At 39.9% G+C, this 17,776-nt stretch overlaps 1 protein-coding gene across 1 annotated transcript in view; it reads left to right on the top strand.

The window, feature by feature from the left end:
- Positions 1-17,776, top strand: part of MTHFD1L (methylenetetrahydrofolate dehydrogenase (NADP+ dependent) 1 like) — a 148,378-nt gene that overhangs the window by 85,554 nt on the left and 45,048 nt on the right. The window contains exons 21-24 of the mRNA XM_054399312.1: positions 4,188-4,327; positions 6,096-6,137; positions 7,200-7,300; positions 7,731-7,908. Of these exons, the coding sequence (XP_054255287.1) occupies positions 4,188-4,327; positions 6,096-6,137; positions 7,200-7,300; positions 7,731-7,908 (461 nt within the window). The remainder of the gene's footprint in view (positions 1-4,187; positions 4,328-6,095; positions 6,138-7,199; positions 7,301-7,730; positions 7,909-17,776) is intronic.

The following is a 17,776-nucleotide window of genomic DNA, read 5'->3' as shown; positions in this document are numbered from 1 at the left end:
TGGCAGCTTGCAGCTCAGAGTTTCCATTTCCTTTTACATTGTTCAGGAATCCAGGCTCACAATTTCGTGTCCTAAAGCCTTGTGTGCATCTGACCTGATCCTTTGTAGTACAAATGCTTTATTTTGACATTGATTTGTTGACAGAAAGGGCTGACTAGGGAGAAGCTACTTTCACTAGAAATAAACCTCATTTTATGTGAAACTCAGTTGTGGATGAAACATGTTTCTTGCTTGCTTGCTTTTCTAATTTTTTTTTTTAATCTAATCACTTTCTGTAAGTCTTTTAAGCTGTGTGTAAATGTGAGGCTAATGCAGAACCACTTTTTAATGCCATAGCATCATATATGTATTTTTAAATACAGAAAAATATTTTTTTATTAATCATGACAATGAAATCTGATAATCTGCTTAAACCACGACACTGTTTAAGCTATTGTCATGTGTAGGTGATAAAATATACCCAGATGTGCTTGGCAAGGCAGTAATTCCATTAAGACGTTATGGTATTATACCATAGAAAGAAACAAAGTCGTCAGAGTGATTTGTTCATTTACCTGAAACCTGAAGTGGAATGAGAGGCTGCAGTGGAGAGTATCAGTTGTTCTGACTTTAACTTTCCAACAGACTTCTCATCACTGTTGCCTAATCCTATGTTTAAGACCTTTTCCTTCTCCTTTTGCACCTAATTTAGATATCTGGGGTTCTTGCTCTGAATAAGAACTATACTGCATGCCTTATCCCTGGAAGTGTTCAAGACCAGGTTGGGTGGGACTTTGAACAACCTTATCTCGTGGAAGGTAACCGTTTGCATGGCAGGGGGGGTTGAACTAGATGATCCAACCCAAATCACTCTATGATTCTATGATTTTGGTACCTGAACTGAGTGAAGTAGATGTCCTGTAAACAACCTGTGCCCACTATTAAAGGGAATGGTAGTTCACTGCTGATACGTTAAATTTTAATTTTTAATCTTCATTTTATTGTTGCTTATGATACTTAAGCTATAAAATTGAAGCATAAAATCAAAAAACAGAGTATTTATGGAATTAGGTTTTGCACTTGATATGACGGTGCAACGAGACAGTCCAGAGAGCTTTATTCACTGATAATTGCACCCAGAAAATAATCTTTTAATTCTTGTCATGATCATTGTCCAGTCTTATCATTTCAAGAAGTGGGTCTAGAGTAAAAAGTAAAGCCTGGGACTGTAAAATTTGATCTGGATTGGCATAGATTGCCATAGTGTTGTGGTTTTGGGCTGGGAGTGCAAATGTTTTCTACAAGCTCACCAAAGGCAAAGCATTTCTCTCTTTCATTAGAACTGCTGTGTTTGTGAAATCAAAGCAAGTCACCATTATGCTGTCTATTACAGCTCTCCTACCTGCTTGCAGGGCAGCAGCCAAAGCAGCAGTGTTTCATGAGGCTGGGAAATGGCTGCTTGTTGGGGAGCAGTCTAAAGAGGCTTTCAGCAGGGGGAGCTGAAGCTGGGTAAAGACTCTGCATAGGCAGGTAGTACCAGTTCACTTCCATTATGGTACAGCAGACCATATCTGCTGGTAGGTGTTTGTTCCTAAAAGTCTTTGTCATTTCACCTATAATCTGTAATTGCCTTCTGTTGATAAATTGTGTATGAGAAATTTTGACAGAAATAAATGGACCCATGTATTACTCTGAATTTCTGTTGTTCCATTTAAAGTCATTAAGTGTTTTATCTCAGTCTCTAAATGCAGACTAGCATGAAACTTCCCATTCATAGTCTGTATTTGTTTTTTGTTGATGCTTTCATTTGAAAGCAGGAAACAATCTGAAAGTATTTGCATTCAGTGGTTCAGCACAAAGATTTTAAAATATAATAGCTTGGCATATTACTCTTATCTTTTTACTATTCCTTGGAGGAAATAAAATGGAGTGACAACTTTCATCCAGGCAGCTTTTCTACTACATCCTGTTTCCTTCCGCATGCTGGAGAAAGCACTGGCATATTCCTCTCCTTTTCCTCTGCTTCAAATGAAGATATCCTATTCTCTGTGTTGCAGCACTCGCTGGTGAGCACCATGTTCTCTTAGCTTTTCAGATGTTGATACAGCATCTGGGTTAGGGCAAATGTGTATTTTTGCCCTCTGTGTCCAAGGAAGGAGTTACAAAGAACAGAGGAATATATACAGAGGAGTAAGTCCTCCTGCACTGCTTTCCTGAGCATTTGCCCTGGCTGCTTAGGCTGCCTGAAGGTTGGCTAGCACCTCCCTGAGAGTTGAAGTACTGTGTGTGTAGTTGCTGTGCTTACTGTAAGGCTGATATTTCTGCTTTTCTCTCACTGAAAGGTAGACCCTTCTCTAAGGAAGACTGACCCTTGGAAAGGCTTGGCACAAAAAGGATTAACTCCCTAGAAACTTTGTTTGGAAACTTTAGGAGACTGCTATGTGTATACACTGGCAATCTCTGTAAGACACAAATTATTTTCCCATCCTCTCAAATACTTGGTAGTTTATCCATTGTTTATATTAAAGATTGATCATAGTTGTATGTTTCTGACCTGGGACTCCCATTAATCATGCTGTGCCACATAAGAGGCTGGAGAAGAAGAATGGGGGTTACTGGAAAGCAGCTCTAATTTTAATACGACTTTTCCTGACATTAGCTTTGTTCCTGTGAATTACTGTGTTTGTGTAAACCTTCCCCACCCCCACCCCGCATGTTTGGTATGTCTGCTTTCCTCAAGGCTATTCAGAGAAATAGAATATACTTACTACAATGGCTTTGGAGAATGTTAATCGTGACACTTGCAATGTTTCTATTTCTAGAGGTCCCTACTCTCCCCCATATGCCCACCCCCTTGTTTGCTAGTTCTTGCTTCCCACCCCTGCCCCACAGCAGCCGTTTCCTCCCCCTGAGTGGAGCCACGTAGGCAATTGTTTCAGCCTGTGCAAAACAAAGAAGAGCTGGAAAAGGAGCAGTGGGATGAGGATGAGGGCACAAAGGCTGGGACCAACTAAAGCACATCAGCTGTCAGCAGAAAGATACTTTCTCCCACAGCAGCAAAGCATATCTGTACCTCCTCCTCCTTGACCCTGCTGAAGGTCTCCAGCCCCAAAATGTTCAGTCTCTGTGGTACCCTCCTAAGCATGAGAGTCAAAACTGCTGGCAAGTGAGAGAGAAAGAAAAGGGAATTTACTAGGTTTTGCACAGTGGTTGGGGTTAGGAGGATATGTTGCTAGCCCTGCTGGGAGTTGTGTCCAGAAGCCTCTGGAGCAAGCTATTTTCCCACCCTGACTTTTCTGGCTGAAAGTCTCTTCATATCTTCCAGAGGCACATACTGAACCAAACTCTTCAGTCTGCTCTAGTGGGAAATAGTTACATGAGCAAATTTTCAGCCAACAGGAGATGTAGCTTTTTGAATTTTTTAATTGCTGGGTGCTTGTGTTAATCTAATATATTTGAATTCAAAAGATGCAATTGAAATAATTAATATTTGACAAATTAGAGCAAATTAGCTCTGAAGAGACTGACATGCAGATTATTTCATGCAGATTATCTTCTCTTTTATTTGTAGTTCCTAAAAATACTTTGCCAGGATCCTAATTCTGCACAGATATTTCTCCTGAGTCATGTTACATTAATGTCTGATTTCTTTGGTGTAAAATCCCCGTATAGAATTCACTGCTTTGCAGTATCTTCAAAACTAAAACAGGGCTGTAACTGCTGCTTTTGCATTTTTTTATTGAACATCCTCTCCACAAAAGAACCAGAGTTCTGCAAGCCTGCTGTGATGGTTGTGATGAAAGCTACTAAGGAGTAGCGATGTAGAGAAGTCCTTTATCTGAAAGAATTTGCAAATATTTTATATATATATAATTTCACAGAAACATCTGTTCTTAGAGAATTAGATGTTTTTAAACTACTTCGGTTCAAACAAATTTGGATTTCTTGGATATTTTTTCCCCCCATGATGACTACTTTTGATACCATATTGTACTTATCAAGAATTAAATAATATATTCCTGAATTGGGAATAGTTTTTTTAATCAGACTCAGTAATGTAAATAGACCTTTGTTCAAAAGTTCATTCAAAACTGGGTCTTGGTGTAGATTTAAGTACACTATGTGCTAAAGTAGAAATATCCCCCCAGTGTTAACCAAAAGCATGTTTTTATGTGTGGTTTGGTTTTGGTTTTTTTAATGTTTAACAGTAACTGAAGCTGGCTTTGGTGCTGACATTGGCATGGAGAAATTCTTCAACATCAAATGCAGAGCCTCTGGCTTAGTTCCCAGTGTGGTTGTACTTGTTGCTACAGTGAGGGCTTTGAAGATGCACGGAGGTGGGCCAAATGTAAGTTTTTGCACCTTTCTTGGAAAATAAAATTGTTGCTAATATTTGAAATAAGTAAAATATCTTGGATGAGAAATACTGGGGGTAACCTATGGGACTGTATTTAGAAATCCTTCCTGAGTTACCTTATTATATAGATGTTATCTCCAAAGATAATGCAGGATTAGAAAGGCACAAGTGAAAGAAGAGGGATGAAACAGCTCTGAAAAAGCACTAAATATTCCTAAGGGAGGGAAGTTTGTTTGCATGGAAAAGAAGAAAGAAAGAAAAAAAGCTATAATGTGGACATGTATTCTTTTCCCTGCCTTCTGAAATAGTTTTTGTAAGTGCACTGGAGTAGTCACAGGCTGGGAAAGTTGGCAGCATGTGAGTGGGGAACACTGTTAGTGAAGGTTTTGAAATTTCTTTTGCTGCAGTGATGAGAACATTTTCTGTCCTTTTAATCTGCTCAGGGTAATTTCCTCAAGAATGATGGGTAATTGATAAAATTTTGCAATTGTTTTTTGTGGTGTACCAAAAGTCACATTCTATCAGTTTTTGCTATTTAAGCTACAAAGACACTGGTACAAATTACAGACTGTAGAAGTACCTACTCAGTCACGCAATCAGATTGGACTCTTCTAGCCAAGCAGACAGACACCTACCTCGTAGAAGCACTTTCATCAGAGCGATGCTGCCAGAGAAACAGTCTCAGTGGCTGAAAATACTGGATCTGTTTCTGCAACCACAAAAGTTTGGAATGCATGTGTCTCCAGGCTCAATGGGGCTCTGAGCAATGTGATTTAATGAAGGATGTCCCTGCTTACTCCAGGAGGATTGCACTAGATGACCTTTGGAGGTCCCTTATGACCCAAACCCTTCTATGATTCTGTGTTTTGGATGATTCTGTGATTCCCTTAAAGCTAAAGCTGAGCTGTTCTTTTTCAGTCTTTCAGATTCCCATAATTATATAATTTTCTATCATTTTAGTCCACTTCTAATGTCTACTTCTAATCCATGGAGACTTAATTTAGTACTCTGATGATGCCTTTTATCTGTGTGCCTTTGTGCTGGTATGTTAAGCATGTAAAATGGGATGAAATTATGTCCTCTTTTAATAGACTGTTACAACTAATTGCTGAGTTACTACCTGTATCTTGGTACCCAAATAGAATAGGAAGTGTTGCAAGTCTCAGAATCACAGAATTGTCAGGGTTGGAAGGGACCTCAAGGATCATCTAGTTCCAACCCCCTGCCAATGGGCAGGGCCTCCTCACACTAGGTCAGGTTTCTTAGAGCCACATCCAGCCTGGCCTTAAAAAATTCCAGGGATGGGGCTTCCACCACCTGGGCAAGCTGTTCCAGTGTCTCACCACCCTCGTGGTGAAGAACTTCTTTCTAATGTCTAGTCTAAATCTACCCTTCTCTAGCATGGATCCATTCCCCCTAGTCCTATCACTACCCGACATCATAAAAAGTCCCTCACCAGCTTTCCTTTAGGCACCCTTCAGACATTGGAAGGCCCCAATAAGGTCTTCTTGAAGCCTTCTCTTCTCCAAACCAAACAACCCCACCTCTCTCAGTCTGTCTCTATAGGAGAGGTGCTCCAGCCCACTGGTTATCCTCATGGCCCCGAGTCCCCATGTACTGGTGTAACACGGAATAAAACAGAAGCTGCAGTCAAGTTGTGATGCAGTGTATCTCTGCATATGCTGACTGGCAGTATATAAAATAAGCACTTCTGACCATTTAGGATTATGATCAGTGATGACTTTGTTTATTATTCCAGGTAACTGCTGGTGCACCCTTGAAGAAAGAATACACAGAAGAGGTAAGAGAATCTGCTACAAAACATTAGCAGTTTTTGTTTTAAGAGACACAATAAAGTGGTATATGGAGAATCACTTGTCTGGATGCTGTCCAGCATCAGGTTTGACAATAGCACACTCTAATGCTGACATTCAGTGAACACCTTTAACAGGCATTGCCTACAAATAAAGCTATCTCATATTCCCCCAGCCACTAAATGTTATACCTCTTGTGTGTGCTTTGTGTGTGACTGCATGGTAGGTTGTACTGAGGAACTTAGCCGAAAAGTAACTTTTTTCAATAGGTTTTCCAGGACCACTAAGTTTTCAGACTGATCAGCTCTCCATTCCAGTCCATCATACAGGTGTTTGTGGAAGCAAAAGAGCAGAGTGGTGCAAGAGTCAAAGATACTGCCTGAAGTCAATGATAGCTTAAATTATTGATTAATCAACAGGTTTTGTCTGTATATGCTTTATGTCTGGTCTTTGTTGTCACTCTTCAAACAGGAGTGAATTCTTCAATCTTGTTCTCTTTGTCTTTTCACTGTAGACAAATGCTGTACTTTTGCTGTTACTGGCTAAGAATATGTGGGTTGTTTTAGTTAAGACAAGGCCTACAATAGGTGAGGTGAAAGATTAAATAAGGAAATGCAGTAACATGCTTTTAGCTGGGTTATATATTCCTACATATATTACACTACGCATCTTAACACATCTGTATGTCAAACCCCACCCCACTGTTGTCCTTTGTTCATAAACTTCATAAACAAGAGGCTGACAGCCCCTTGACGATCTTAACAGGCAGCCAGTCATCCACTACACTGTCTTCTTGTATCCCAGAGGAGAGCAATGCATTCATGTGCAAATTTGGATGCTGCTTAGTTACTTAAACACTCCGGTTACTTTTTAATTGAAATAGGAATTAATTAGATAAGTGCAAAATATGTTTCTCTGGAAGCATTTTATTTGTCTGCAGCCATCATGACCAGCACTGTTTATGTTCAGTTTAATTCATGGAAAATTCTTTAGCTAGGGAAGACTTGATGTATCTTACCATTTCCCTTATTTTTTATTTAACTACACAGAACCTCCAGCTAGTAGCAGATGGCTGCTGTAATCTACAGAAACAAATTCAAATTGCTCAGCTCTTTGGAGTTCCTGTTGTGGTTGCTCTAAACATCTTCAAGTAAGTCTATTATTTCATTACTCTTGTGAGTAAATCCACAGGTCAAATTTCACACTTTTCCTGTTGTTTGTTTGGGTTTTTATAATTAATCAAGTTTGGCATGAAGAAAAGAAGCTATTAAAGCTATTTTTTTTGTCATGAATATAAAGACCTTTAAGTTGTTACGTTGTTCTTAAGGTTTTAAAACTGCTAGAAGAGTATGGACTGTTGTGGAACTCTTAATTTGCCACGTTTGTTAGCTATAACAATTACAAAAAGTGTTCTTGGAATGTATAAATGCATACACATAATGCATTTATGTATAGTGTATGGCACATTTTCTGTATAGACTTACTTTATAACTGCTGATGGTAGAAAAAGGTTAAGTATATACAGTTATAAAAGAGGGCTAATTAAACAAAATAATGAGACAGAATTGTTTGGTTGGCAGAACTGACTCTCCTGCTGAGGTTGATCTGGTGTGTAAGATTGCAAAACAATCTGGAGCATTTGATGCTGTACCCTGCAATCACTGGTCAGCTGGTGGTAGAGGAGCAATAAAATTAGCTCAAGCTGTTGAAAAGGCAGCCAGTCAGAAAAACAGTTTCAAATATCTCTATGGCTTAGAGGTAAGATTTTTTAATTTTTTTTTTTAATGAATGCATGCTGCATCAGTGGTAGATTTAAAACAAGAATATTGCAACAAAGCTATCTAACATACCTGGAAGGGGGCTTGACTTGGCTTGAAAATCACAAAAAGTGGAGAGAACAATCAGTCCAAGGCTTGACTAATCAGAGGAGGAGGATACTTGCTGGTAATGCTTGTTACTTAGTTCTTTAAGTGATGTTCCTGATACTTTCTCATTTAACATAAATATCTTTAGTTGCAGCATTCACAAATCACCATGGGAGAGCTCCACAAAGATCTCACAGTCATATTTGTCCTAACAATCAGCTGACATAAATAGAGTTACTGTCTCACAGTCAAGTTGTGCCTCCCTGAAGCATTCACTCTCTGCATGAGAAGAATGTTAGAAGTAGCATGTGAATGCTCATGTCTGCCCAGGTGAATGCAGAGAGAAGGCACTGCTGCTGCCAGCACTCACGTACACCCCTATGGCCTTAAGACTAACATGAACAGCACAGGTGTGCCAGTCCTTTTCTCCTGCTGGTTGGGACTGGAGCCTACTAGTGCAATACAGGACACACCGTATATTCAGTCACTGCTATGTTGGCTTTCTCAGTCTCTTCAGAACCACCTCTTGGTGCCTCTGGCCTGCTCCAGTTGCTTGACCAGGGTCCACAAGCCCGGAGGTTTTGTGGCTTACTCCAGCCTCTGACACTCAGACCTCTCCTCCTGCTCTGTAGTTAGTGTTCGTGTATACTCATCTAAAGCAGGAAAGCACACCCACAAAAAAGGCAGTCAGAAATCAGATTTCATGAGAATAGAGGACAGACATGTGGTCCTCAAGCACAGAGAAGCTACTCAGACACCTTTACACTCAGCTGGGCCCTTCTTCCTTTGTTCCTTTTTTTTTCCTCACAATAGTTACTCTCCAATCCACTTTGATTACTCCCTTCACCATCTTTGGTCCTTCCACTAAACATTCCCCAACAATCTTTACAAATTCCTGCAATCCCCTTCAAAAATTCCATCCTAACTTTTGCACAATCCTAAAATGCTCTTCTTCCTACTCCCTGCAGCAAGTCCTGTGTAATAACCCTTTTCATTTGCAGAGTTTTCTGATGAGAATTTCTCTACTGACTCACCTTGGTGCTTTTCACCCCAAGGAAAAGGGTCTCATCCTTCCCTTCTCCTTGGATGGTCTTGGGAAATTGGTAATTCAGTGTCTTCTTACTACTTTCTCTGATTAGGTTCCTCAGCCTATCATTCATTGTTCCTCTGATAATTGCTTGGGTTTTCTGTTTAATTTGCTTAGCTGTTAACCTAATAAAGGATAACATGGTCCAAATTTCAATCCTATGTCTGCCGGAGATGGTGACTCTTCTTCTGTGTCTTGGAGATTTTATTATTGCAGTTGTCCACAAGGTAACAGTGCAGCATCTTGAGCTGTCATGAGGAGCAACTTGCAAGGGAGGGATGATTTGGCACCTGAACGTACTTTGCTAGTGTACCATTATGCAGGCAGAACATTTGGAGGGACATACTGCTGAGAAGGTTATACAAATGATTTCTCAGGACCTTCCTGACTATCCAAATGTGGCCAGGTTAAAGTTTGGGAAGCAAAATAGAATTCTCTGGCACCAAAGAAACCCTTGTCAAATTTCATATCCTGTGCCCCAATACACTTCTTTAGAAAATGCTTGAAAGCTATTTTTTAACAGCAGATCCTCAGCTTCATTCTTTTAAATGACTGAAAGTTACTGGTTTGGTTCTTCTTTCCAGAAAAAAAGTTCATCCTGAGGTCAATGTGCCCTACTGTTGTTGCGTTTCTTGCTCTTCTCTGATACATACCCGATATCTGTTGCACCCATTCTGTTCCTGCTTTCTACCTCCCCCACTGTTTTCTGCAATGTCAGTGATCCAGTCAACTCCTGTTAATATTAACCACTGTTTTCACAGAATAGATAGAACTAGCTTGGAAATGTAAGTACTGCAGTATCTCTTCGTGGTGCCTGGCCATGGAACATATTTACAGCCCAAAAGTGAACAATATCTCTGCCTTTCTGAGTTTGTCTCTAATGAGATGCTCTGGAAAGTAAGAATATCATTTCATGGGTTTTGCATAATAACTTGGAAAAATAAAATATTTCAGAACTACATGTAACAATTTTTTTCCCACAGAACGTTTCTATTGCAGAGAAAGCATCTTAGTGTTTGCAGTCTGGAGGTGGGCCAGGTGCTCCTGGTCTGAGAAGTCAGCAGGGAAGATGTTGAGAAGGTACCTCCTGACCACCTGTGGGGCGTGAGGGGACACTGGAGAGGGGGGCTTGGAGGTCTTAAGAGACACCCAGGATGGGGATGTGGGTGAAAGAGACAGCGTGGTACCTTCAGACCACCCATGGTGACCCCTGAGCTAGTGTTGTTCCAGTAGCTTCCCTCCCAACCTCAGCTGTGATGGCATCTCCTTCAGGATGTCCATTTGCTCCCATTACTCGGGCAGGCATGGCTGAGGCATTTCTATGACTTGCTCTTTCAGGTCCCACTGGGAAGAGCTCCTTCCCACTGCCATTAATTTTGATTACTGGGTTCTGAAACTATATTCTATGTAGTTTATGGTCTTGTGGTATGAATGAGTAGGAAGGATTGGTATATGTGGACTCTGCCACTCTGAAGGAAGAAAACGTGACTGATTTCTACCTTTAATACCTTTCCCAGACATGTCTTTTTGTGCCATGTTGCATAAGCAGTACAATCTGAAGCACAGAGGGAGTGAATCACAGCTTTACAACAACTTAGTATCCCATAATATAATGCAAGCCTCAAAAATACGTTGCAGGAATTTTATAAAAATGCTATCAAAAAATTCAGGCCAACAAAACAAGTAAAGCATGAAGTTCAGGTTTGTTTCATTCTTACTGTGCAAAGGATGGGAGATTGAACAAGTTGGAAGTAAGGAGACTGCAACAGGAATGCCATCACTTGTATGATATGTTTTATTTCTGTTTGTCTTTATGAGATTACTCTTCCCTTGTCTCTAGACCTTCAAAGTCTGTGCCTCTTATTTTCCTCATTCTGGAAAACTTAATCAGAATTTGCTTCCAATTTTGGCTATAATTAGAACAACATTCAACAGCATGAACCACTGGAGTCATAACAAGTTCATTCAACATCTTGATGTTTTGTTAGCAAGCATTGCCCTGGGGATTTAGAAAGAAAACCAAAAACCTCTATATGCTAAACTGGGTTAGATCCTTTTTCACTAGTTAGACCAAAGTTTGCAGCAAACTGTGTTATTAAGATACAGCCAGGCATCTCATTAGAGGATAGTTCAGGTCAGCTGGGCTCTCTCTCTGGGTTTTTTCCAAGTGGCATGCATGTCTACAGTGTTTTGTGTGATTTCCAAATGTGTATCTGAAAACAGGGACTTCCTTGAAAGGAGTTTACAAATATGTTTAATGTGGTAACAAGAAAGTCTTTTCTAGATCTGTCAAATACAGTTTACAAAGTTGAGGATTAGCTTAATATTTTTCTACGTCACGAGATATATTTATACATCTGTACTGTCTTGTCTGGTGATGCCCAGCCTCAGCTGACTGGTCCTATCGTGTATCATAGCAAACCAGTCTAATTAGAAGACTCTGCCAATGTGATTATCTTCCTTAAAGCAGTTCAATCAGCCTCTTTAAACTTTCTTAGGTCTCTCTACACCATGCAGTGTTCTGTAGCTCCACTTTTAGACTGCTTTTCAGGTTCTCTTCATGTATTTCTCTAAGCAGACAAGCTTTTGTTTTCACCCTAGTAGCTGTTGCTTGTATTGTTTCATCTTTCTTCCTTTATTTTTTATATTTCTTGATTCTAGCAGAGGTTTCTATGACATTTGGTATTAGATGAATGACTGTTTCTAGGAGTTGCAATGAGAACAGAATAAGCTTCAAGAGGTTTTTGAGGGCACTGTGAAGAATAGCTGCATGTATGATTTTAGGAGTGGATATGTGTGCCGCTACCATTTCATAGATCAAGTACAAAAAGCAACCAGAAGTGACCTATGAAAAGTAACACCAGACCTGTTGTCAGTTTAGAAGTACAAGAAAAGGACATAAATAGATGCAGTGTACCATGAAATGCTTACAGTATTAGAAATTGTATGGGGTGATGGGAATTCAGGAGCAAGGGTGAGTTTTCATAGCATAGGCTCCAAAGTTTATAACGTAGCTATACTGCCATATATACATAAATACTATAGTAGTATGTGGGTTTAATACGGCTTTTTTCCCCCAATGCACACTAACCTCTCTTATTTAACTGTTGAACTGGATTCCTGCTGAATATTTTAAAGGTCTCCTGAACTATCTGTGAAATAGTCTGTGTTGTGGGTTTTTTTTAACATATGGAAAATATCAAAATATCAACTCTTATCACTATTGACTTCCCTTCTGGGTTCAATTTTTTCAAAGTATGGGTCTTTAAGTTGCAGCAGAAAGCTATTACTCAACATAAAGTTGACTGACCCATTAAAAGTAAGTTTAGATAACTAGGGGGAGGATAGAAGAGGATGGAAACATACACAGCCCATGCGCAGATTTCTCTGGCTTTGTTGCTTGTTCTTGAAAGAGGGGAAATCTATATTCTCCATTAGTGCATGCCTATTGAGTAACCTGCCTGGTCTCTCTCATCCTATGAGCTCTCCCTTGACTTACAGCAGCCATCCTCAACCTGTGGGAAGAAACATAAGTCTGAATGATGGCAGTCACTAGGCTTTTTAAGAGGTGCATTGCCCTGTTCTGCAAGGCAGCTGGAGCACAGTGGGCTACCACTCCAGGAGACAGAAGAGAGGAGGTCAGGCGTATGGCACGAGACAGATGAACAGATCTGACCACTCAGTCAGCTAGCATTGTCTGCTTAAAAGACTTGACATGGTAACCTGACAGATTGAAGAGCCTCAAACCACCTGATTTATGCTGCATTGGAAAACTAAATTGAAGAATATAAGGGTCACAAAATGAAGGGAGGAGGAGGAGTTGTTCCATTCTTCCACCTTTGTCAGATGACACCTGGTTTTGCCTGTGCTCTGCCTTTAGGTAGTATCATGACAAATTGCAGTATTTCCAGGTTGTACTGTGCGAGGTTATTGCAGAAATATTTTGGCTGAGTGCAGTGAATTGCCTGGCCAGCTGCAGAGCAAAGAAGACCTTTCTTGACTTGTGGCCACTAGGAATGAGGATGAGTAGCAATACTTCTCAAGGAGGCACCCAAGCAGTTACTAGCTGGTGTTTCTCTTTCCTTGCTGGGAGCATAGTAATAATTTCGACAAATCTGGAGCATCTGAGCCCATGGTTCTGGCTGTCCCTGCCTCCATTGTGCTATGACAGTATGGAGTGGACTACCACTTGGCTCATTTCTTCCAGTTTTAGCTTCAGCTGTCAAGAGACAGTAAGTCACTCAGGAGGACCTAAGAGTAGCATCAAAACAGAGAAACTCTGCCAGCAGCAGTTCTCTATGCGTTGTCTTCTTTTCCATTCACTGGCCAGTCTAAGATAACAAGAATGAGCTGCAAGTAACAAAAGTAGGAAAAGACTGATTACCACTAACCAAGGAGAAAACTCCTTGGTGCATGTATTAGAAGGGCAGTGACTCAAAGAAGAAAGCAGAATCAACAAGGGATCATGGGGCCTGGTTTTGAGGACACTGACCTCCAGGAGAATGACCAAAGGCAAAACGTTTTTCATCATTTGTAAACTGATCATCTTTTCAATCCCAGTGTGACTGAAGGGTGAGGGGTCAGGGGTATTTTTTTCTTTCCTCCACTAATACCATGATGCCATTAAGGCATGAAAGTCATCCATTGTGTGCCTGCTGTCATATCAGCCAAATGTACTGTTGCCTGCTGTCATATCAGCCAAATGTTCTGTTGCTAGAAGGCAAATAGCTTCTGTGTTGTTTTTTATACAGCATGTAGTTCAGTCATGTGTGGACCCAGTGGAAGGTCCTTAAGCACTACTGGAAGAGGAATAAATAAAATTACATCTGCTCCTTACTGAAACTTCTCCTCATAAATGATGGAGAGTATTTCTCATCTTGAAATGCAGGCTGTGCTGCCCTCCAGGGCATGCTAGTCTTTAAACGGTTTTCCCACACCCTACTGCTAGCAAGCCATTTAGCAGTGAAGCCACATTAAAGAATTCCACGGGGCTCTACCAATGCCTCCTCCTACTCCCATCAAAGAAGTTTGGGTGTAGTCTGGACACTTCTTTCACTGAACTAGGTGTCCTAGGGTTGGAAGCTATCTTTCTTTCATTCCATGTCTTTTTTTTTGTGTGTGTGGATGTAGGCTCTTGACAGCACTGCACTTTTGTGTTTGTTTTCATTATTTTCCTATTCTTCACATGAAGCAATTTTCTTAAGTACAGCTGGGGGTTCAAAGTTGGGGAAATGGAAAATAAATCTCTAAAGCCACAGGCTTAGGTGTTGATTCACAAATTGTTTAGCTTGACCGCTCATGGTTTTCTACAAATTAAAAAACAAACTCTTGTCCTGTGCCAACAAAGGAAGAAGAGTGTTAAAGTCTTGGGAATCCTCTTGTCCAGCCATAGATCTTCTGGAACCAGAATATACAGATACTTTAATAAACGTGGTTTTATTTTATCCAGGGGGAAAGCTAGAAGTAGGAATTCGAATATGCAAAGTCAGCTATTGGTTTAGCACTGCACTCTGTCACCCCACACAGTACCTTCAGCCATACTCCCATCATATGTTTTCATTTGGCAGCCTCCCCAAGAAGAGGAATGAGTGATGTCTGCATACTGTTTCACTTATCTAACCAGTGATTCTTTATTATTGCTTGCAGTGAATGCATAAGTTACATTCATTTTGGTTTGGTTTTTAAAGTGCCACTGCCTTTAATTTACAGTATTTTAAGAATTTTTGTTAGAACACAAGGAGCTTAGCAACAATAATCAGAAAGGTTGTGACCTCATAATTAAACTGGTGATCTCAAAAACTGGCAGTAAGACTAAGGTGAATGTTTAAAGAACTTGAAGTATTAAATGTGTAAGTTTCAAGTGAATAGTGCCTTTGTATATTCTCTGTTTCTTCAGCAGAATCCTCAGTTTTCTCAAAGAATAAAGTAGTTTTAAATATTTATGTTGTATAACTGTGAAGAGATCCTTTGAGAGAGTACTGCACTGATAGGCATTCACTTAAGGTATCCGATTTAAGCTAGATAACACCAATGCTTTTCATAGCAATGTGACCTAGCTGCAACCTAGTGGAATGAAATACGACTGCGAACTTGCTGCTGTTGACCCTGGCTTTTGGGAGGCATTTTACATTGGACTCTTTTTTTTTTTTTTTTGTGAGGAAATAAATGAGAATGTTTAAAAGCAGAATTAAATAAGGAGGAAGAGAACAGAGGTTGTTTCAGCAGTCTCAGGGACCCAACCATGGGGATTTTCCCTTCTCTCGTTTCTCAAGTAGCCATAGAGCTTGAAGTCAGGTGTACAGATTAGGATGCAAAAGATGGGAATCCTGAGCAAACTCCTAAGCAAGTTCCTGGTAATCTGCACGTTTCATTTCAGGTGTTGTGTTGGCAACAAGACTGATTTCATGAATTCCTGTACAACTCACTGTTTCTACTGGTACATTTCAGTGATCAGATTTGAAGAGTTTGAGCAATTTTTTCTGTAGAGTTAACATTTAAGCCATCTCTCAGCTTTATAACAGCTTTACCTTTATGGTAAGATGGATGTCTGAACAGATCTGGGTTACAGTAGCTTTTATTTTCCCTGACTTACATTTTATTGCTGGATCATTTTCCCTGGTATGTGCAACTGCAAAAAAAAAAAAATGCAGTGCTGCCCTCTCAGTTGCACTGGTACATGAATCAGTGTGAGCAGCAGCAGAAGGAAAGCTGATCTCCTGTCCATGGAAATCCTCATCAAACCATGCATGGAAAAAGATAATCTACAGTCTGCTGCTATAGCTGAAGGAAGAGATAAAGGGTGAAGGAAATGTGATGAAAGGTTGGTAGAAATTAAACACTCTTAAATTATGTTTTGGTAAAAATCTTGCTGTTGAAAGAAAGAAGGTCGTGTAATAAACAGCACCAATTTGCACTAACATCACATCTTGGAAGGGTGATGGCCTGCAAGTAGCAGAATTGGCTGGGTGACAACCCTGGTGTCATTTCATCTCAGATAATCAAGTCAGTCTTGCAAATGACAGACTTCTTTATCAATGCTGATTTCTTTGTTTAATCATTCTCTATCAAGTAATGAAATGTATGTCTATACAGATACTGTCTTTGTGAAAGCAGTTTGTGCACTTCTACTGTAGCACTTGTTATGCTCTAGGCAAGGAAGTAGTCCTGCTTATGGTGTGGGTATGTGGCAGCCTCAACAAGCACATGTTTGTGCTTTCCTCAGAAGAAGCATATGGCTTTGCTAGCTCTGAGTGTGTGAGGTTTCAGAAATGCACGGTGTCTCTGGCAGGGCTGGGGAGGTGGGTTGTTTCTGAGGGAAGCATCAAAGCTACTTAACTGTCACCAGATACTTGTACCATGTGGCCCTGTAGCTCCTCCTCACATTCAGTATAAATTTACATTGTGTATTTCATGCTACCATTTTCTCAAGAAGCTAAAACTGAATTTGGAACGAACTCTCTAAAGCTGGCAGAATTCCTTCAGCATTTGTACTAATATGTAGATGCATATCTAGAAAAGTCAGATTTGTCTAAATCCATACTGTCTATTGTGTGTCACCTATTCTCTGCCAACATATACTTACTTGTGTAACATTCACAACCTTGCATAAGGAAAATGAGAAGAAGCATGGCTTTTATTGCTGATCCTGTGTCTTTGATGCTTTGCACATTTTATGAATATCATTATCACCGCAGCTGTCCAAATAGCAGAAGTTCTGTGAAACCAAGTTGCTGTTCATAAGGGTGCATCCACAATCACAATCCAGATGAGAATTTTCATTCTCCTTTCATTGAGAGTGTTTTACCGAGGGTGCTGCATTCTAATTTTCAAATGGGAATGAGTAACTGGTTCAGGAATATCCTAGGCCATTATAGAAAAATCTATGACAAAAAAAGCAAGAGATAGGAAATTACTTTTTTTTTTTTTCTTCTCCAAGCATGTGAGATCATGGCATAATAGAGAATTCTATGAAGACCATAAATATGTGGTTTCTGCTGACAGATATTTGGCCAAGGTGTTTAAAGTACAAATAAATAGCTCACATCATTTCTCGGAAGAGTCTGGTATCAGCAGGAGCAAAATTATTTAATTACCTACCCAGTATACTTCTCTTTTTCAGTCCTTTTGAATTCAGCTAAGCACTTTTCCATGTAAATGACCACTTGCATATGGTGCTTATGCCTGTGCCCATCAGTGAGAGCATTTTCATAGTGAAGTCCTTGAATAATCGACAGTTTTGTGAAAAAACTAACACTAAACTTTCCCTTAAAGACTAGATGAGAGAAAGTAACAATTGTTCCTACAAGCATCTTGAAGCATAGAGGCTGCTGCAATGGCATGTGTGTAAAAAAGACTCTTCTATTACTAGACCTCTTTTTTGATAAAAAACATTCTGTTATTTTCAAGCAAAATGAATTTTTATTTCTCATGTAAAATACTAGGTGGCTTTTCCTTGGAAAACACTTTGATAAGTTGAAGTTTCTCAGCAGTAGTATAATTGAAACATGGAAAATTTTTAGCTTGAAATGCTATTCTGTGATGTAGAAATGCACCTGAAAAGCACTGTGATTCTGAACAGATGATCTCTTAAAAATCCCACTAAATACTAGGAAACCAGTGGATCCTCAGCATGATGTGGTGTGCACCTTGCCCTACTCCTGATTTTTCAGGAAGA

The sequence above is a fragment of the Indicator indicator genome, chromosome 2 (genome assembly GCF_027791375.1).
Source record: "Indicator indicator isolate 239-I01 chromosome 2, UM_Iind_1.1, whole genome shotgun sequence".
Lineage (NCBI taxonomy): Eukaryota > Metazoa > Chordata > Aves > Piciformes > Indicatoridae > Indicator > Indicator indicator.
The sequence above is the reverse complement of the archived record's forward strand: the minus strand, read 5'-3'. Positions and strand labels throughout refer to the sequence as shown.